The sequence below is a fragment of the Ranitomeya variabilis genome, chromosome 4 (genome assembly GCF_051348905.1).
Source record: "Ranitomeya variabilis isolate aRanVar5 chromosome 4, aRanVar5.hap1, whole genome shotgun sequence".
In the NCBI taxonomy this organism is placed as follows: domain Eukaryota; kingdom Metazoa; phylum Chordata; class Amphibia; order Anura; family Dendrobatidae; genus Ranitomeya; species Ranitomeya variabilis.
The window spans coordinates 251,330,703-251,346,816 of NC_135235.1; the positions used below are offsets into that span (position 1 = coordinate 251,330,703).

General features: G+C 56.5%; 1 protein-coding gene across 1 annotated transcript; it reads left to right on the forward strand.

The window, feature by feature from the left end:
* The first annotated feature begins 1,924 nt into the window (after positions 1 to 1,924).
* On the forward strand, positions 1,925 to 15,713 carry LOC143764164 (cryptochrome-1-like). The gene is made up of 11 exons (XM_077249454.1): positions 1,925 to 2,118; positions 3,954 to 4,176; positions 4,253 to 4,447; positions 7,555 to 7,673; positions 7,769 to 7,923; positions 7,997 to 8,137; positions 8,386 to 8,553; positions 8,797 to 8,937; positions 9,019 to 9,170; positions 13,277 to 13,500; positions 14,590 to 15,713. The coding sequence occupies exons 2-11, from the start codon at positions 3,959 to 3,961 to the stop codon at positions 14,634 to 14,636; spliced, it is 1,560 nt and encodes a 519-aa protein (XP_077105569.1). The 5' UTR covers positions 1,925 to 2,118; positions 3,954 to 3,958; the 3' UTR covers positions 14,637 to 15,713.
* The last annotated feature ends 401 nt before the right edge of the window (positions 15,714 to 16,114 follow it).

Below are 16,114 nucleotides of genomic sequence, written 5' to 3' on the forward strand. Positions count from 1 at the left end.
GGCCGGGTTCACACGTGTCGGGGTCACAGTATGGTTGGGGTCACAGTACAGCCGGGGTCACACGTCCCTGTGTCGGGATCACAGTACAGCCGAGGTCACACATCCCTGTGTCGGGGTCACAGTACAGACGAGGTCACACATCCCAGTGTCGGGGTCACAGTATGGCAGGGTTCACACACCCCAGTGTCGGGGTCACAGTAAGGCTGGGGTCACACATCCCTGTGTCGGGGTCTCTGTGTCGGGGTCACAGTACAGCCGGGTTCACACGTCCCTGTGTCGGGGTCACATTATGGCCGGGGTCACACATCCCTGGGTCGGGGTCACAGTAAGGCCGGGGTCACACGTCTCTGTGTCGGGGTCACAGTATGGACGGGTTCACACATCCCTGTGTCAGTGTCACAGTACGGCCGGGTTCACACGTCCCTGTGTCGGGGTCACAGTAAGGACGGGGTCACACATCCCTGTGTCGGGGTCACAGTACAGCCGGGGTCACACATCCCTGTGTTGGGGTCACAGTACGGCCGGGTCACACATCCCAGTGTCGGGGTCACAGTACAGCCGGGGTCACACATCCCTGTGTCGGGGTCACAGTACGGCCGGGTCACACATCCCTGTGTCGGGGTCACAGTACGGCCGGGTCACACATCCCTGTGTCGGGGTCACAGTACGGCCAGGTTCACACGTCCCTGTGTCGGGGTCATGGTACGGCCGGGGTCACTCATCCCTGTGTCGGGGGTCACAGTATGGCCGGGTTCACACATCCCAGTGTCGGGGTCACAGTAAGGCCGGGGTCACAGTATGGTTGGGGTCACGATACGGCCTGGTTCACACATCCCTGTGTCGGGGTCACAGTATGGCCGGGTTCACACATCCCTGTGTCGGGGTCACAGTATGGCCGGGTTCACATGTCCCTGTGTCAGGGTCACGATACGGCCGGGTTCACACGTCCCTGTGTCGGGGTCACAGTATGGCCGGGTTCACACGTCCCTGTGTTGGGGTCACAGTACGGCCGGATTCACACATCCCTGTGTCGGGGTCACACGTCCCTGTGTCGGGGTCACAGTATGGCCGGGTTCACACGTCCCTGTGTTGGGGTCACAGTACGGCCGGATTCACACATCCCTGTGTCGGGGTCACACGTCCCTGTGTCGGGGTCACAGTATGGTTGGGGTCACGGTACGGCCGGGTTCACACATCCCTGTGTCGGGGTCACAGTGTGGCCGGGTTCACACATCCCTGTGTCGGGGTCACAGTATGGAAGGGGTCACACATCACAGTATGACCGGGGTCACAGTATGGTTGGGGTCACGGTACGGCCGGGGTCACACATCCCTGTGTCGGGGTCACAGTATGGCCGGTGTCACACATCACAGTATGACCGGGGTCACAGTATGGTTGGGGTCACGGTACGGCCGGGGTCACACATCCCTGTGTCGGGGTCACAGTATGGCCGGTGTCACACATCACAGTATGACCGGGGTCACAGTATGGTTGGGGTCATGGTACGGCCGGGGTCACACATCCCTGTGTCGGGGTCACAGTATGGCCGGTGTCACACATCACAGTATGACCGGGGTCACAGTATGGTTGGGGTCACGGTACGGCCGGGGTCACACATCCCTGTGTCGGGGTCACAGTATGACCGGGGTCACACATAAAACAGTATGACCAGGGTCACAGTATGGTTGGAGTCACAGTGTGTCCGGGTTGCATCAGATAACATTTTGGGGGTTCTGGGAGCCTCAGCACATTTCTCTATTTCCTGGGGTGTTCAGAACATTTGGGGGCATCGGTCCTGGCTGTCAGGGTCAAGGGTAGCTTTGGGTATTTTATCCATCAGGCTTCGCGCCCCAGTATGATTTGTGAATAGTTTACAGGACGGACACAAAAATGCATTAAAAAGCTGCAGAAGCTTCTCGTCCGTGGCCGACAGCGATCACATCGGCCGACATCGGTTCTAGGATCCCGTCACTTGTGCCCCATAAAGGGTTACTGGATGGGGGCGTGGCCACAGTGGCGCTTTCTTATTGGTCTTTCCGGCGGTAGCTCCTCCCCCCACATGGAACGTTGTGTAACTTTTCTTACAGAGTGATGTAACCGAGACCCGGAGAGGAAAAAGTAGGTACCGACCCCACACTGCACCTACCGACCCCGCAGTGCACCGTCACCCCCAGCGTTTACCGACCCCGCAGTGCACCGTCACCCCCAGCATTTACCGACCCCACACTGCACCTACCGACCCCACACTGCACCGTCACCCCCAGCATCTACCGACCCCACACTGCATCTACCGACCCCACACTGCACCATCACCCCCAGCATCTACTGACCCCACACTGCACCATCACCCCCAGCATCTACCGACCCCACACTGCACCATCACCCCCAGCATCTACCGATCCCTCACTGCACTGTCACCCCCAGCATCTACCGACCCCTCACTGCACTGTCACCCCCAGCATCTACCGACCCCTCACTGCACTGTCACCCCAAGCATCTACTGACCCCACAATGCACCTACCGACCCCACACTGCACTGTCACCCCCAGCATCTACCGACCCCACACTGTACCGTCAGCCCCAGCATCTACCGACCCCACACTGCATCATCAGCCCCAGCACCTACCGACCCCACACTGCACCATCACCCACAGTATCTACCGACCCCACACTGCATCTACCGACCCCCACACTGCACCGTCAGCCCCAGCATCTACCGACCCCACACTGCAACGTCACCCCCAGCACCTACCGACCCCACACTGCACCATCAGCCCCAGCATCTACCGACCACACACTGCACCGTCAGCCCCAGCATCTACCAACCCCTCACTGCACCGTCACCCCCAGCATCTACCGACCCCTCACTGCACTGTCACCCCCAGCATCTACCGACCCCACACTGCACCATCACCCCCAGCATCTACTGACCCCTCACTGCACTGTCACCCCCAGCATCTACTGACCCCACACTGCACCTACCGACCCCACACTGCACCGTCAGCCCCAGCACCTACCGACCCCACACTGCACCGTCACCCCCAGCACCTACCGACCCCACACTGCACCATCACCCCCAGTATCTACCGACCCCACACTGCATCTACCGGACCCCACACTGCGCCATCACCCCCAGCATCTACCGACCCCACACTACGCTGTCACCCCCAGCATCTACCGACCCCACACTGCGCCGTCACCCCCAGCATCTACCGACCCCACACTGCGCCGTCACCCCCAGCATCTACCGACCCCACACTGCGCCGTCACCCCCAGCATCTACCGACCCCACACTGCGCCGTCACCCCCAGCATCTACCGACCCCACACTGCGCCGTCACCCCCAGCATCTACCGACCCCACACTGCGCCGTCACCCCCAGCATCTACCGACCCCTCACTGCATCTACCGGACCCCACACTGCACCATCACCCCCAGTATCTACCGACCCCACACTGCATCTACCGGACCCCACACTGCGCCGTCACCCCCAGCATCTACCGACCCCACACTGCGCCGTCACCCCCAGCATCTACCGACCCCACACTGCGCCGTCACCCCCAGCATCTACCGACCCCACACTGCGCCGTCACCCCCAGCATCTACCGACCCCACACTGCGCCGTCACCCCCAGCATCTACCGACCCCACACTGCGCCGTCACCCCCAGCATCTACCGACCCCACACTGCATCTACAGACCCCACACTGCACCGTCACCCCCAGCATCTACCGACCCCACACTGCACCTACCGACCCCCACACTGCACCGTCAGCCCCAGCATCTACCGACCCCACACTGCAACGTCACCCCCAGCACCTACCGACCCCACACTGCATATACTGACCCCACACTGCATATACTGACCCCACACTGCACCTACCGACCCCACACTGTACTGTCACCCCAGCATCCTCTACTACTGACTACTTTTCTTCTCCTTCTTTCTGTGCAGCCACCATGCCGACACACCGCTCCATCCACTGGTTCAGGAAGGGGCTGCGCCTCCATGATAACCCGGCCCTGCTGGCTGCCATGAGGGACTGTGACGAGCTGCACCCCATCTTTATTCTGGATCCCTGGTTCCCTAAGAACATGAGAGTCAGCGTGAACCGCTGGAGATTCCTCATCGAGTCCCTGAAAGATCTGGATGAAAACCTGAAGAGGATCAACTCCAGGTACAGATGGGGTGGGTTACACTGTGGGCTCCTGGGCGGAGCTTGTCCTTTATGGGGGCTGATTATTTCTGTGCAGGTTGTTTGTGGTAAGAGGAAAACCGGCAGAAGTTTTCCCGCAGCTTTTCAAGAAGTGGAAGGTGACGCGCCTGACGTTTGAGGTGGACACCGAGCCATACTCAAGGCAGCGGGATGCCGAGGTGGAGAAGCTGGCGGCCGAGCACAACGTGGAGGTCATCCAGAAGGTGTCCAACACCCTGTACGATGCGGACAGGTGGGTGCAGGAGGGACGGCCCCCCCCCTGTACAATGTGGAGAGGTGGGTGTGGGAGGGACGGCCCCTGTACCATGCGGACAGGTGGGTGTGGGAGGGCGGCCCCTGTACCATGCGGAGAGGTGGGTGCGGGAGGGACGGCCCCTGTACCATGCGGAGAGGTGGGTGCGGGAGGGACGGCTCCTGTACCATGCAGAGAGGTGGGTGAGGGAGGGACGGCCTCTGTACCATGCAGAGAGGTGGGTGAGGGAGGGACGGCCTTTGTACCATGTGAAGAGGTGGGTGCGGGAGGGACGGCCTCTGTACCATGCAGAGAGGTGGGTGCGGGAGGGACGGCCCCTGTTCCATGCGGAGAGGTGGGTGAGGGACGGCCTCTGTACCATGCGGAGAGGTGGGTGCGGGAGGGACGGCCCCTGTACCATGCGGACAGGTGGGTGCCGGCCCTGTGGACAGATGGGTTTGGGAGGGATGGCTCCTGTACCATGCGGACAGGTGGGTGCGGGAGGGACGGCCCCTGTACCTTGGGGAGAGGTGGGTACGGGAGGGACGGCCCCTGTACCATGCAGACAGGTGGGTGCGGGAGGGACGGCCTCTGTACCATGCGGAGAGGTGGGTGTGGGAGGGACGGCCTCTGTACCATGCGAAGAGGTGGGTGCGGGACGGATGCCCCCTGTACAATGCGGACAGGTGGGTGCCGGCCCTGCGGACAGGTGGGTTTGGCAGAGACGGCTCCTGTACGATGCGGACAGGTGGGTGCGGGGGGGACGGCCCCTGTACCATGTGGAGAGGTGGGTGCGGGAGGGATGGCCCCTGTACCATGCGAACAGGTGGGTGCGGGAGGGACAGCCCCTTGGTGGGTGCGGGAGGAACTGCCCCTGTACCATGCGGAGAGGTGGGTGCGGGAGGGACGGCCTCTGTACCATGCGGAGAGGTGGGTGCAGGAGGGACGGCCCCTGTACAATGCGGAGAGGTGGGTGCGGGAGGGACGGCCCCTGTACAATGCAGAGAGGTGGGTGCGGGAGGGACGGCCCCTGTACAGTGCGGAGAGGTGGGTGCGGGAGGGACGGCCCCTGGACCATGCGGAGAGGTGGGTGAGGGAGGGACGGCCCCTGGACCATGCGGAGAGGTGGGTGCGGGAGGGACGGCCCCTGTACCATGCGGAGAGGTGGGTGCGGGAGGGACAGCCCCTGTACCATGCGGACAGGTGGGTGAGGGAGAGACAGCCTCTGTACTATGCGGAGTGGTGGGTGCAGAGGGACGGCCTCTTTACCATGCAGAAAGGTGGGTGCGGGAGGAACGGCCTCTTTACCATGCAGAAAGGTGGGTGCGGGAGGGACGGCCTCTGTACCATGCAGAAAGGTGGGTGCGGGAGGGACGGCCTCTGTACGATGCGAAGAGGTGGGTGCGGGAGGGATGGCCCCTGTGCCATGCGGACAGGTGGGTGCTGGCCCTGCAGACAGGTGGGTTTGGGAAGGATGGCTCCTGTACCATGCAGAGAGGTGGGTGAGGGAGGGACGGCCTCTGTACTATGCGGAGAGGTGGGTGCGGGAGGGACGGCCTCTTTACCATGCAGAAAGGTGGGTGCGGGAGGGACGGCCTCTGTACCATGCAGAAAGGTGGGTGCGGGAGAGACGGCCTCTGTACCATGCGGAGAGGTGGGTGCGGGAGGGACGGCCCCTGTACCATGCAGAGAGGTGGGTGAGGGAGAGACGGCCTCTGTACTATGCGGAGAGGTGGGTGCGGGAGGGACGGCCTCTTTACCATGCAGAAAGGTGGGTGCGGGAGGGACGACCTCTGTACCATGCAGAAAGGTGGGTGCGGGAGAGACGGCCTCTGTACGATGTGAAGAGGTGGGTGCGGGAGGGACGGCCCCTGTACCATGCGGACAGGTGGGTGCCGGCCCTGCGGACAGGTGGGTTTGGGAGGGATGGCTCCTGTACCATGCAGAGAGGTGGGTGCGGGAGGGACAGCCCCTGTACCATGCGGACAAGTGGGTGCCGGCCCTGCAAACAGGTGGGTTTGGTAAGGATGACCCCTGTACAATGCGGAGAGGTGGGCGCAGGAGGGACAGCCCGTGTACGATGCGGGAGGGACGGCCCCTGTACCATGCTGACAGGTGGGTGCGGGAGGGACAGCCCCTGTTCCATGTGGAGAGGTGGGTGCGGGAGGGATGGCCCCTGTACCATGTGGAGAGGTGGGTGCGGGAGGGACGGCCCCTCTACCATGCGGAGAGGTGGGTGAGGGAGGGACGGCCTCTGTACCATGCAGAGAGGTGGGTGTGGGAGGGACGGCCCCTGTACCATGCGGACAGGTGGGTGCGGGAGGGACGGCCCCTGTACCATGCAGACAGGTGGGTGCCGGCCCTGCAGGCAGGAGGGTTTGGGAGGGACGGCCCCTGTACCATGCGGACAGATGGATGCCTGAGGGACGGCCCCTGTACTATGCTGACAAGTGGGTGCCGGCCCTGCGGACAGGTGGGTTTGGTAGGGATGACCCCTGTACAATGCGGAGAGGTGGGCGCAGGAGGGACAGCCCGTGTACAATGCGGGAGGGACGGCCCCTGTACCATGTGGAGAGGTGGGTGTTGGAGGGACGGCCCCTGTACCATGCGGACAGGTGGGTGTTGGAGGGACGGCCCCTGTACCATGTGGAGAGGTGGGTGCGGGAGAGATGGCCCTTGTTCCATGCAGACAGGTGGGTGCGGGAGGGACGGCCCCTGTACCATGCGGACAGGTGGGTGCGGGAGGGACGGCCCTTGTACCATGCGGACAGGTGGTTGCGGGAGGGACGGCCCTTGTACCATGCGGACAGGTGGTTGCGGGAGGGACGGCCTCTGTACCATGCAGAGAGGTGGGTGCAGGAGGGACGGCCCCTGTACCATGCGGAGAGGTGGGTGCGGGAGGGACGGCCCCTGTACCATGCGGAGAGGTGGGTGCGGGAGGGACGGCCTCTGTACCATGCGGTGAGGTGGGTGCAGGAGGGACGGCCTCTGTACCATGCGGAGGGGTGGGTGTGGGAGGGAAGCAGACGGAGGGACGGACCCTGTACCATTTATCTCTGCTCTTTCTGTGCCGTCATATTCACTTTCATTATTTCTTCTTCCTGCAGAGTGATTGCTGAAAACAATGGCAAGCCACCTCTAACCTACGTCCGCCTGCAAACCGTCCTGTCCTCCATAGGTGCTCCAAAGCGTCCGTGTCCAGCACCTACTGACGAAAACATGAGAGGTACAGACTGAGGGTCTCCGTGTCTTTAGGGCACTGATCTGAGCCTATGGGGGCAGAGGAATGGGGTCATCACTACCTGACCCACTTCTTTTTAGATTGTCACACACCATGGAAGTCGTCATACGAGGAGATTTACGGGATTCCCACATTACAAGAGCTGGGACAAGACCCCAGCAAACTGGGACCTCACCTGTACCCCGGGGGAGAGAGCGAGGCGCTGCGGCGGCTGGACCTTCACATGAGGAGGACGGTGAGGAGACGTCTATGACGATCGGATCAGACGGATATAAGCCGATTGGTGATTGGTTGTTGCTTGCTCTCAGGTCTGGGTATGTAACTTCAAGAAACCGGACACTGAACCCAATAGTCTGACACCCAGTACGACGGTGCTGAGCCCCTACGTGAAGTTTGGGTGTCTGTCTGCACGGGTCTTCTACTGGAGACTGGTGGAGATCTACCACGGGGTAAGATGTCAATTCTATAGCCACTATATGGGTTCTGGGGACCACAGGACTCTTCCATTGCACCCCTTTGCCGCCTCGCTCCCTCCACCACAATTTTTGCCGCCTCCCTCCCTCCCCCGTTTCTGCTGCCTTGCTCCCTCCCCTCCTTTCTGCCGCCTCGCTCCTTCCCGCTTTTTCCCACCTCCCCTTCTCTCGCCCCCCCCGTTTCTGCCTCATCTTGATCGTTTTTCCATCTTCTCCTTCTGCAGAGGAAGCACTCGTCTCCACCGGTGTCACTCCACGGTCAGCTTCTGTGGCGCGAGTTCTACTACACCGCGGGGGCAGGGATACCCAACTTTGACAAGATGGTGGGAAACTCTGTGTGCGTGCAGGTGGATTGGGATGAGAATAAGGAATATCTGGAAGCCTGGAGAGAAGTGAGTGACGTGGGGGAGGAGGGGGATGGTGCTGCAGGCTCATGCCTCACTGCAGTCTGTCACACTGATCTGCCTCCTGTGGCTCCAGCTTGGGTAGAACTACTACCCCCAGCATTCCCCGACTACCGCAGACTGATACCGGCACATAAGTACGGCCCGGTGACCAGTTCTCACATATGTACTGTAGAGTGTCAGCTCATGTGTCCAGGCTGCTTGGTGATGACCGTGTCCGACCTCCCTCAGGCCAGGACTGGTTTCCCCTTCATAGACGCCATCATGACGCAGCTGAGGACTGAGGGCTGGATCCACCATCTTGCTCGGCACGCCGTCGCCTGTTTCCTGACTCGTGGAGATCTGTGGATATCGTGGGAGGAAGGTCAGAAGGTCAGAGAGATGGCGGCAATGTGTGGGTGATCTGATGGGAGTGATGGTCGGGGCCGCTGACGCCGTGTTCTCCACCCGCAGGTTTTTGAGGAGCTGCTGCTGGACGCGGACTGGTCGCTGAACGCTGGGAACTGGCTGTGGCTCTCCGCCAGCGCCTTCTTCCACCGCTTCTTCCGTGTATACTCTCCGGTGGCGTTTGGGAAGAAAACTGACAAAAATGGAGATTACATAAAGTGAGCGCCGAATCACCTGCTAAGAAGACCTCAGCGTCTCGCCATTTAGATCTCTGCTTGCTGTCAGTGTACAGTATCACTCTGAATGGTAACACAAAACTGGAAAATCCCTTTAAGGGCTCGTTCACACGCTGCACTTTACAGTAACATGAAAGTGAACGAGACGTCTGAGCTCGGCCCTCGCTGCTGATTTGTTTCTTGCAGACTTTAACCTTCAGGCTGGGGTCACACTTGGCGTAAGACAATACGCCACGTATTATACGTCCGTACTACGGCCGTAATACGGAGAAATGTTCCCAAAATATTGATCCGTAGTCAGGGTGTGTCAGCGTATTTTGCGCATGGCATCCTCCGTATGTAATCCGTATGGCATCCGTACTGCGAGATTTTCGCGCAGGCTTGCAAAACCGACATCTAATGGATTTATGTGCTCAAATGTTCGGGAAAACATATATACAGTATGTATATCTATATATATATGTCATTGAGACACATATATAAATATTCTGTATTTAGATTTCATTCAGCGCGATATCTGTGAAAAGTCGGTAATTCAATTGCCGGCTTTTCATTTCTCCTGCACAAACCCGACATGATATGAGACATGGTTTACATACAGTAAACCATCTCATATCCCCATTTTTTTTGCATATTCCACACTACTACTGTTAGTAGTGTGTATGTGCAAAATTTCAGCGCTGTAGCTGCTAAAATAAAGGGTTAAATGGCGGAAAAAATTGGCGTGGGCTCCCGCACAATTTTCTCCGCCAGAATGGTAAAGCCAGTGACTGAGGGCAGATATTAATAGCCTAGAGAGGGTCCATGGTTATTGGCCCCCCCCTGGCTACAAACATCTGCCCCCAGCCACCCCAGAAAAGGCACATCTGGAAGATGCGCCTATTCTGGCACTTGGCCACTCTCTTCCCACTCCCTGTAGCGGTGGGATATGGGGTAATGAATGGTTAATGTCACCTTGCTATTGTAAGGTGACATTAAGCCAGATTAATAATGGAGAGTCGTCAATTATGTCACCTATCCATTATTAATCCAATTGTATGAAAGGATGAAAAAACACACACACACACACACGATTTAAAAGTATTTTAATGAAATAAACACAGCGGTTGTTTTAATAATTTATTGCTCTCTCAATCCATCAGCAACACCCTCGCTTGGAAAAATAATAAACGCACAAGATACATACCCTCAGCTGAACCGTCACGTCCCACGAGGTAATCCATCTAAAGGGGTTAAAATATTTTACAGGCAGGAGCCCTGCTAATGCAGCTGTGCTCAGTGCCTGTAATCCCCGGCGAATGAATGAAATGTAGGTCATTGACCTACATTTCCTTCAGTCGCGGTGATGCGCCCCCTGGTGGATGTCCTCATATGACCTGGAGCGTGGGAAAAAGTTCCCAGGTTGCAGTTCATGAGAACATCCAGCAGGGGGCGCATCACTGCGACTCAATGTAAGTATAGATCACTGCTTTCCTTTCAGCACCCGGGGATTACAGGCACGAGCGAGTGGTTTATCGCAGCTCCTGCCTGTAATATTAGTTAACCCCTTCAGATGGATTACCTCGTTGGACGTGATAGGACATCAGAAGGTATGTATCTTGTGCGTTTATTATTTTTCCAAGCGAGGGTGTTGCTGATGGATTGAGAGAGCAATAAATTATTAAAACAACCGCTGTTTATTGCATTAAAATACTTTTAAATAACGTACGTGTGTGTGTGTGTTTTTTAACCCTTTTCAGACAATTGGATTAATAATGGATAGGTGTCATAATTGACGCCTCTCCATTATTAATCTGGCTTCATGTCACCTTACAATAGCAAGGTGGCATTAACCCTTCATTACCCCATATCCCACCACTACAGGGGAGTGGGAAGAGAGTGGCCAAGTGCCAGAATAGGCGCATCTTCCAGATGTGCCTTTTCTGGGGTGGCTGGGGGCAGATGTTTTTAGCCACGGGGGGGCCAAGAACCATGGACCCTCTCCTGGCTATTAATATCTGCCGTCAGTCACTGGCTTTACCATTCTGGCGGAGAAAATTGCGCGGGAGCCCACGCCAATTTTTTCCGCCTTTTAACCCTTTATTTTAGTAGCTACAGCGCTGAAATTTTGCACATACACACTACTAACATTAGTAGTGTGGAATATGCAAAAAAAATGGGGATATGAGATGGTTTACTGTATGTAAACCATGTCTCATATCATGTCGGGTTTGGGAAGGAGAAATGAAAAGCCGGCAATTGAATTACCGACTTTTCACTAACAGCGCTGCGTATTTCTCGCAAGTCACACTGCTGGTCCGTGTGGAATCCGTATTTTTCTCGCCCCCATAGACTTTCATTGGTGATTTTTTTGCGCAATACGCTGACAAACGCAGCATGCTGCGATTTTGTACGGCCGTAGAAAGCCGTATATTACGGATCCGTAATATACGGCTGATAGGAGCAGCCCCATTGAGAATAATTGTGCCGTATGTAATGTGAGTTTTACGGACGTAGTTTCTGCGCTCTTACGTCCGTAAAACACGCATGTGTGACCCCGGCCTCAAAATGATTTTTCGCACCTGCAGCCACAATTCTTTCAGCATTTTTCACTCAATAAAATGAATGGAAAAAAAACAAGACAGACCCGTAAAAATGTTCGCACTGTCCATGGGGTTTTCCTGCCAACAATCTGATTTTTGGTGCAGAAAAATCTGTTGTAAATACTGTAAAAATAAAAAACCTGACCAGCACCTCCATATAATGTGAACAGGTGCAAGCTGCAATGACTGCATAACATACAAATCCAGGAGCGCGCAGCCTGAGGGCCGAGGTCTGGGCACTGAGCTCACCACACCTAAGGCCGGGGTTCACACTGGCGAGTTCAATGAGAGAAACTATCGTGTATCTCTCGCATCAATACCTGGCACTGGGGACCGGAGCGTGCGGCTGCATAGATATACATATATCCGCGCACTGCGTACCGGAGAACCGGCGGCAGCACCGGGCTGCATAGACATACATGTATCCGCACACTCTGTACCGGAGAACCGGCGGCAGCACCGGGCTGCATAGACATACATGTATCGGCACACTCTGTACCGAGAACCGGCGGCAGCACCGGGCTGCATAGACATACATGTATCCGCACACTCTGTACCGAGAACCGGCGGCAGCACCGGGCTGCATAGACATACATGTATCCGCACACTCCGTACCGAGAACCGGCGGCAGCACCGGGCTGCATAGACATACATGTATCCGCACACTCTGTACCGAGAACCGGCGGCAGCACCGGGCTGCATAGACATACATGTATCCGCACACTCCGTACCGAGAACCGGCGGCAGCACCGGGCTGCATAGACATACATGTATCCGCACACTCTGTACCGAGAACCGGCGGCAGCACTGGGCTGCATAGACATACATGTATCCGCACACTCTGTACCGAGAACCGGCGGCAGCACCGGGCTGCATAGACATACATGTATCCGCACACTCTGTACCGAGAACCGGCGGCAGCACCGGGCTGCATAGACATACATGTATCCGCACACTCTGTACCGAGAACCGGCGGCAGCACCGGGCTGCATAGACATACATGTATCCGCACACTCTGTACCGAGAACCGGCGGCAGCACCGGGCTGCATAGACCTACATGTATCCGCACACTCTGTACCGAGAACCGGCGGCAGCACCGGGCTGCATAGACATACATGTATCCGCACACTGTACCGAGAACCGGCGGCAGCACCGGGCTGCATAGACATACATGTATCCGCACACTCCGTACCGAGAACCGGCGGCAGCAGCGGGTATTGATGCGAGAGATTCTCACATTGAACTTGCAAGTGTGACTGCGACCTTAACTGCAGTGCGGCTACTTAAAATGTACTTCCACAATGAAGGTTCTTAGGCCATGACTCAGCCAAACCCTGTGTGCCCATCAACCACGTCTGAACGTGTGCCCATCACTACACGTTTGTAAGGTGGTGAGAGGGCGCCTGCTTGACACCCCCTGCTGGTGCAGTGTCTGGTTCATTGCGGGATGGTTTGTGTCATCGCACAGCGGAGCCACTGATCGCTCTCCCGCTTCCATCCTGCAGGAAATATTTGCCGATATTGAGGAAGTTCCCAGCTGAGTACATATACGAGCCGTGGAAATCCCCCCGCAGCGTGCAGGAGCGCGCCGGCTGCATCATCGGGAAGGACTACCCCAAGCCCATAGTGGAGCATGAGACAGTGAGCAAGCGAAACATCCAACGCATGAAGGCTGCGTACGCCCGAAGGTCGGGGAACGACGGACCACAAAGCCCCAGCAAGAAAAAGGGTGAGAACAGGTTCAGGAGACCGGACAGATGGAATAAAGGACGCAGCAAAGATGGGCGACTCCACCACGGCTGCACCGACTGGTGGGGTCTGATCCCTTCTATTGTCTCACTCCCTCATGCTTTAGGGTATGTGTCCACGGTCAGTAAACGCTGCTTGTTTGACGCTGCGCAGAGCTGCAGCGTCAAACATGCAGCGTCCAGATGTTCCAGCATAGTGGAGGGGATTTTATGAAATCCCGTGTCCACTATGCGTGGAAACACGCATCCGACTTCCCTGCGACTCCGGACATGCTGCGCGTCTTTTCAGATCGCAGCATGTCCGTGCTACCTGCGGCGACGTCCGTGCTACCTGCGGCGACGCTGCGTCGCCGCAAGTAATATCACAGGGCGCTATGCGAGGGTGCGATGATCCCGGATGTGTACAGTTAACACATCCGGCATCATCGCGTCCCAGAAAAGGGGCGGGGCTTCGCCGCTCCGGCGATACCGCCGGCCATCCTGACCGTGGACACATACCCTTACACTGCAGCTCTGCTTGTTTAGACTGCCTGCTGTGTACAAGCTTGGGCCGGGATCTGTGGACACACAGGTTTCTATAATCCAGAAACTGACACATAGAAACGGAACTGCAGCTCTGCTCAAACATCCGTATGTGCATTTAACGGGCTTCTCCACAATGACATACATTACACAGTACAAGTCATCAGTGGTGGGGTGTCTCGGCTTCTTCAGCATGTTAAATATCTCTGCTTGCTGTCAGTGAAGGGCAACATTCAGAGCTAGGGGAGCTGCAGTGCCCTAGATCTGCTCACACTGTACAAGCCCTGCAGCACCTGATGACTGGAGGCCACACCGTCCATGTTCACTTACAGCAAGCACATGGCTGGTCTACAAATAAAGTGCAACAACTTTCTAGACGGAAAACCCCTTTAAATTCACAGACATGATTGTCGACGACAGAAATCTCCAATGTGAGGTCACCAGCTGCCATTAAAGTACAACCCCCAAGTCCCCACACATGCTGGGAGTTGTAGTTTGGCAGCAGTGGAAGGTGTGCAGCTGGATATGATGTGGATGCTTCTTTGCAGGGGTCAAGAGGACGGCGTCTGTGGCCGAGTACTTCAAAAAGAAATAAATGGAGCAGAAAAAGGAAGTGACGCTGGAACAAGGAGCGGCAAACTCACGGCTCCGAGAACAAAGAGCCAACACAGAGCAGCAGCGAGCGCAAGTGCGCTCCTCGGGGGTGGTGCCGGACATTAGCAGCTCTGCAGCTTCTCTCCCCGCGGTGGGTACAAAGTAACGTACTGCACGGTGTGCATCTTCTTATGGTGTTTATTGAGGTTGGGGGGTGAGAGGCATCCTGGCTCCTGCACTCAGCTGATGAGGGGGTGAGGTGTTTCTGGCCCCTGCGCTCAGCTGATGAAGGGAGGGGGTCCTGGTTCCTGCACTCAGCTGATGAGGGGGTGGGGTGTTTCTGGCCCCTGCACTCAGCTGATGGGGGGAGGGGGTCCTGACTCCTGCGCTCAGCTGATGGGGTCCTGACTCCTGTGCTCAGCTGATGGGGGAGGGGATCCTGACTCCGGCGCTCAGCGGGTGGAGGGGGTCCTGCGCTCCGCTGATGGGGGAGGGGGTTCTGACTCCTGCACTCAGTGGGTGGAGGGGAAGGGGGTCCTGACTCCTGGGCTCAGTGGGTGAAGGGGGTCCTGACCCCTGCGCTCAGCTGATGGTGGGGGAGGGGGTCCCGACTCCTGCGCTCAGCTGATGGTGGGGGAGGGGGTCCCGACTCCTGTGCTCAGCTGATGGGGGGGGGGGGGGGGGTCCAAGAGGGGAGGCAGTGCAGGTAATAGACTTGATGGATCTGAAGCTGTAATACTTTTCTCATAACCACATTTCCTTTCCTCACCATTAGGCTGTTATATTTTTGTTTTAATGCTTTTGTGTAACTTTTAATGCTTTTGTGTAACTTTTTAGCTCAAAAAGTTCTATGTCCGGATAAAATGTCATAAAATTTGAATTAAAAAGTTCAGCCGAGGTGTTGGAGGCCTTTTGTGCAAAAATTTAGCAACTAATTCCATGTACAATTAATGCATCAGTCAAAAATATTCACAAGCTCCAAACTTTGCCCATAATGGCGAACGTGCAAAAAATGCCAAAAAAATGAAACCAGAAAAGGCAGAAATGGAATAAAATGAATTAAAAACCTCACAAGTGATACATCGGCTGCAGTTTCCACTTTCTTTTGTTACAATTTTCTAAAAATAAAAAAATAAAATTATTTTTCCCTCCAAGCCACAAGAATGGCTGCGGTCAGAGCACACTACAGTTTAAAGTATATGGTATCTATTGTATCCAGTCTGCGCTGACACACTATAACAAAGGCCAGGACTGCGGAGACTGCTGATGTGCAAGGTCACAAGAGATTGTCTACACCGAACCCTATAGTAACAAACCCCCAGCTGTGAGACTCTAGGGGTCTGAGCACGCATTAAGCATTTGGTGCAGAAGTTTCTCCATCTTTTGGCAGGAAAACGCAGAGTATAATAAATGCATTTTTCATTTGCATTCTTGCTGCAGATTTTCCCCGCTCATTAATATTGGTGAAATCTGCAGCAA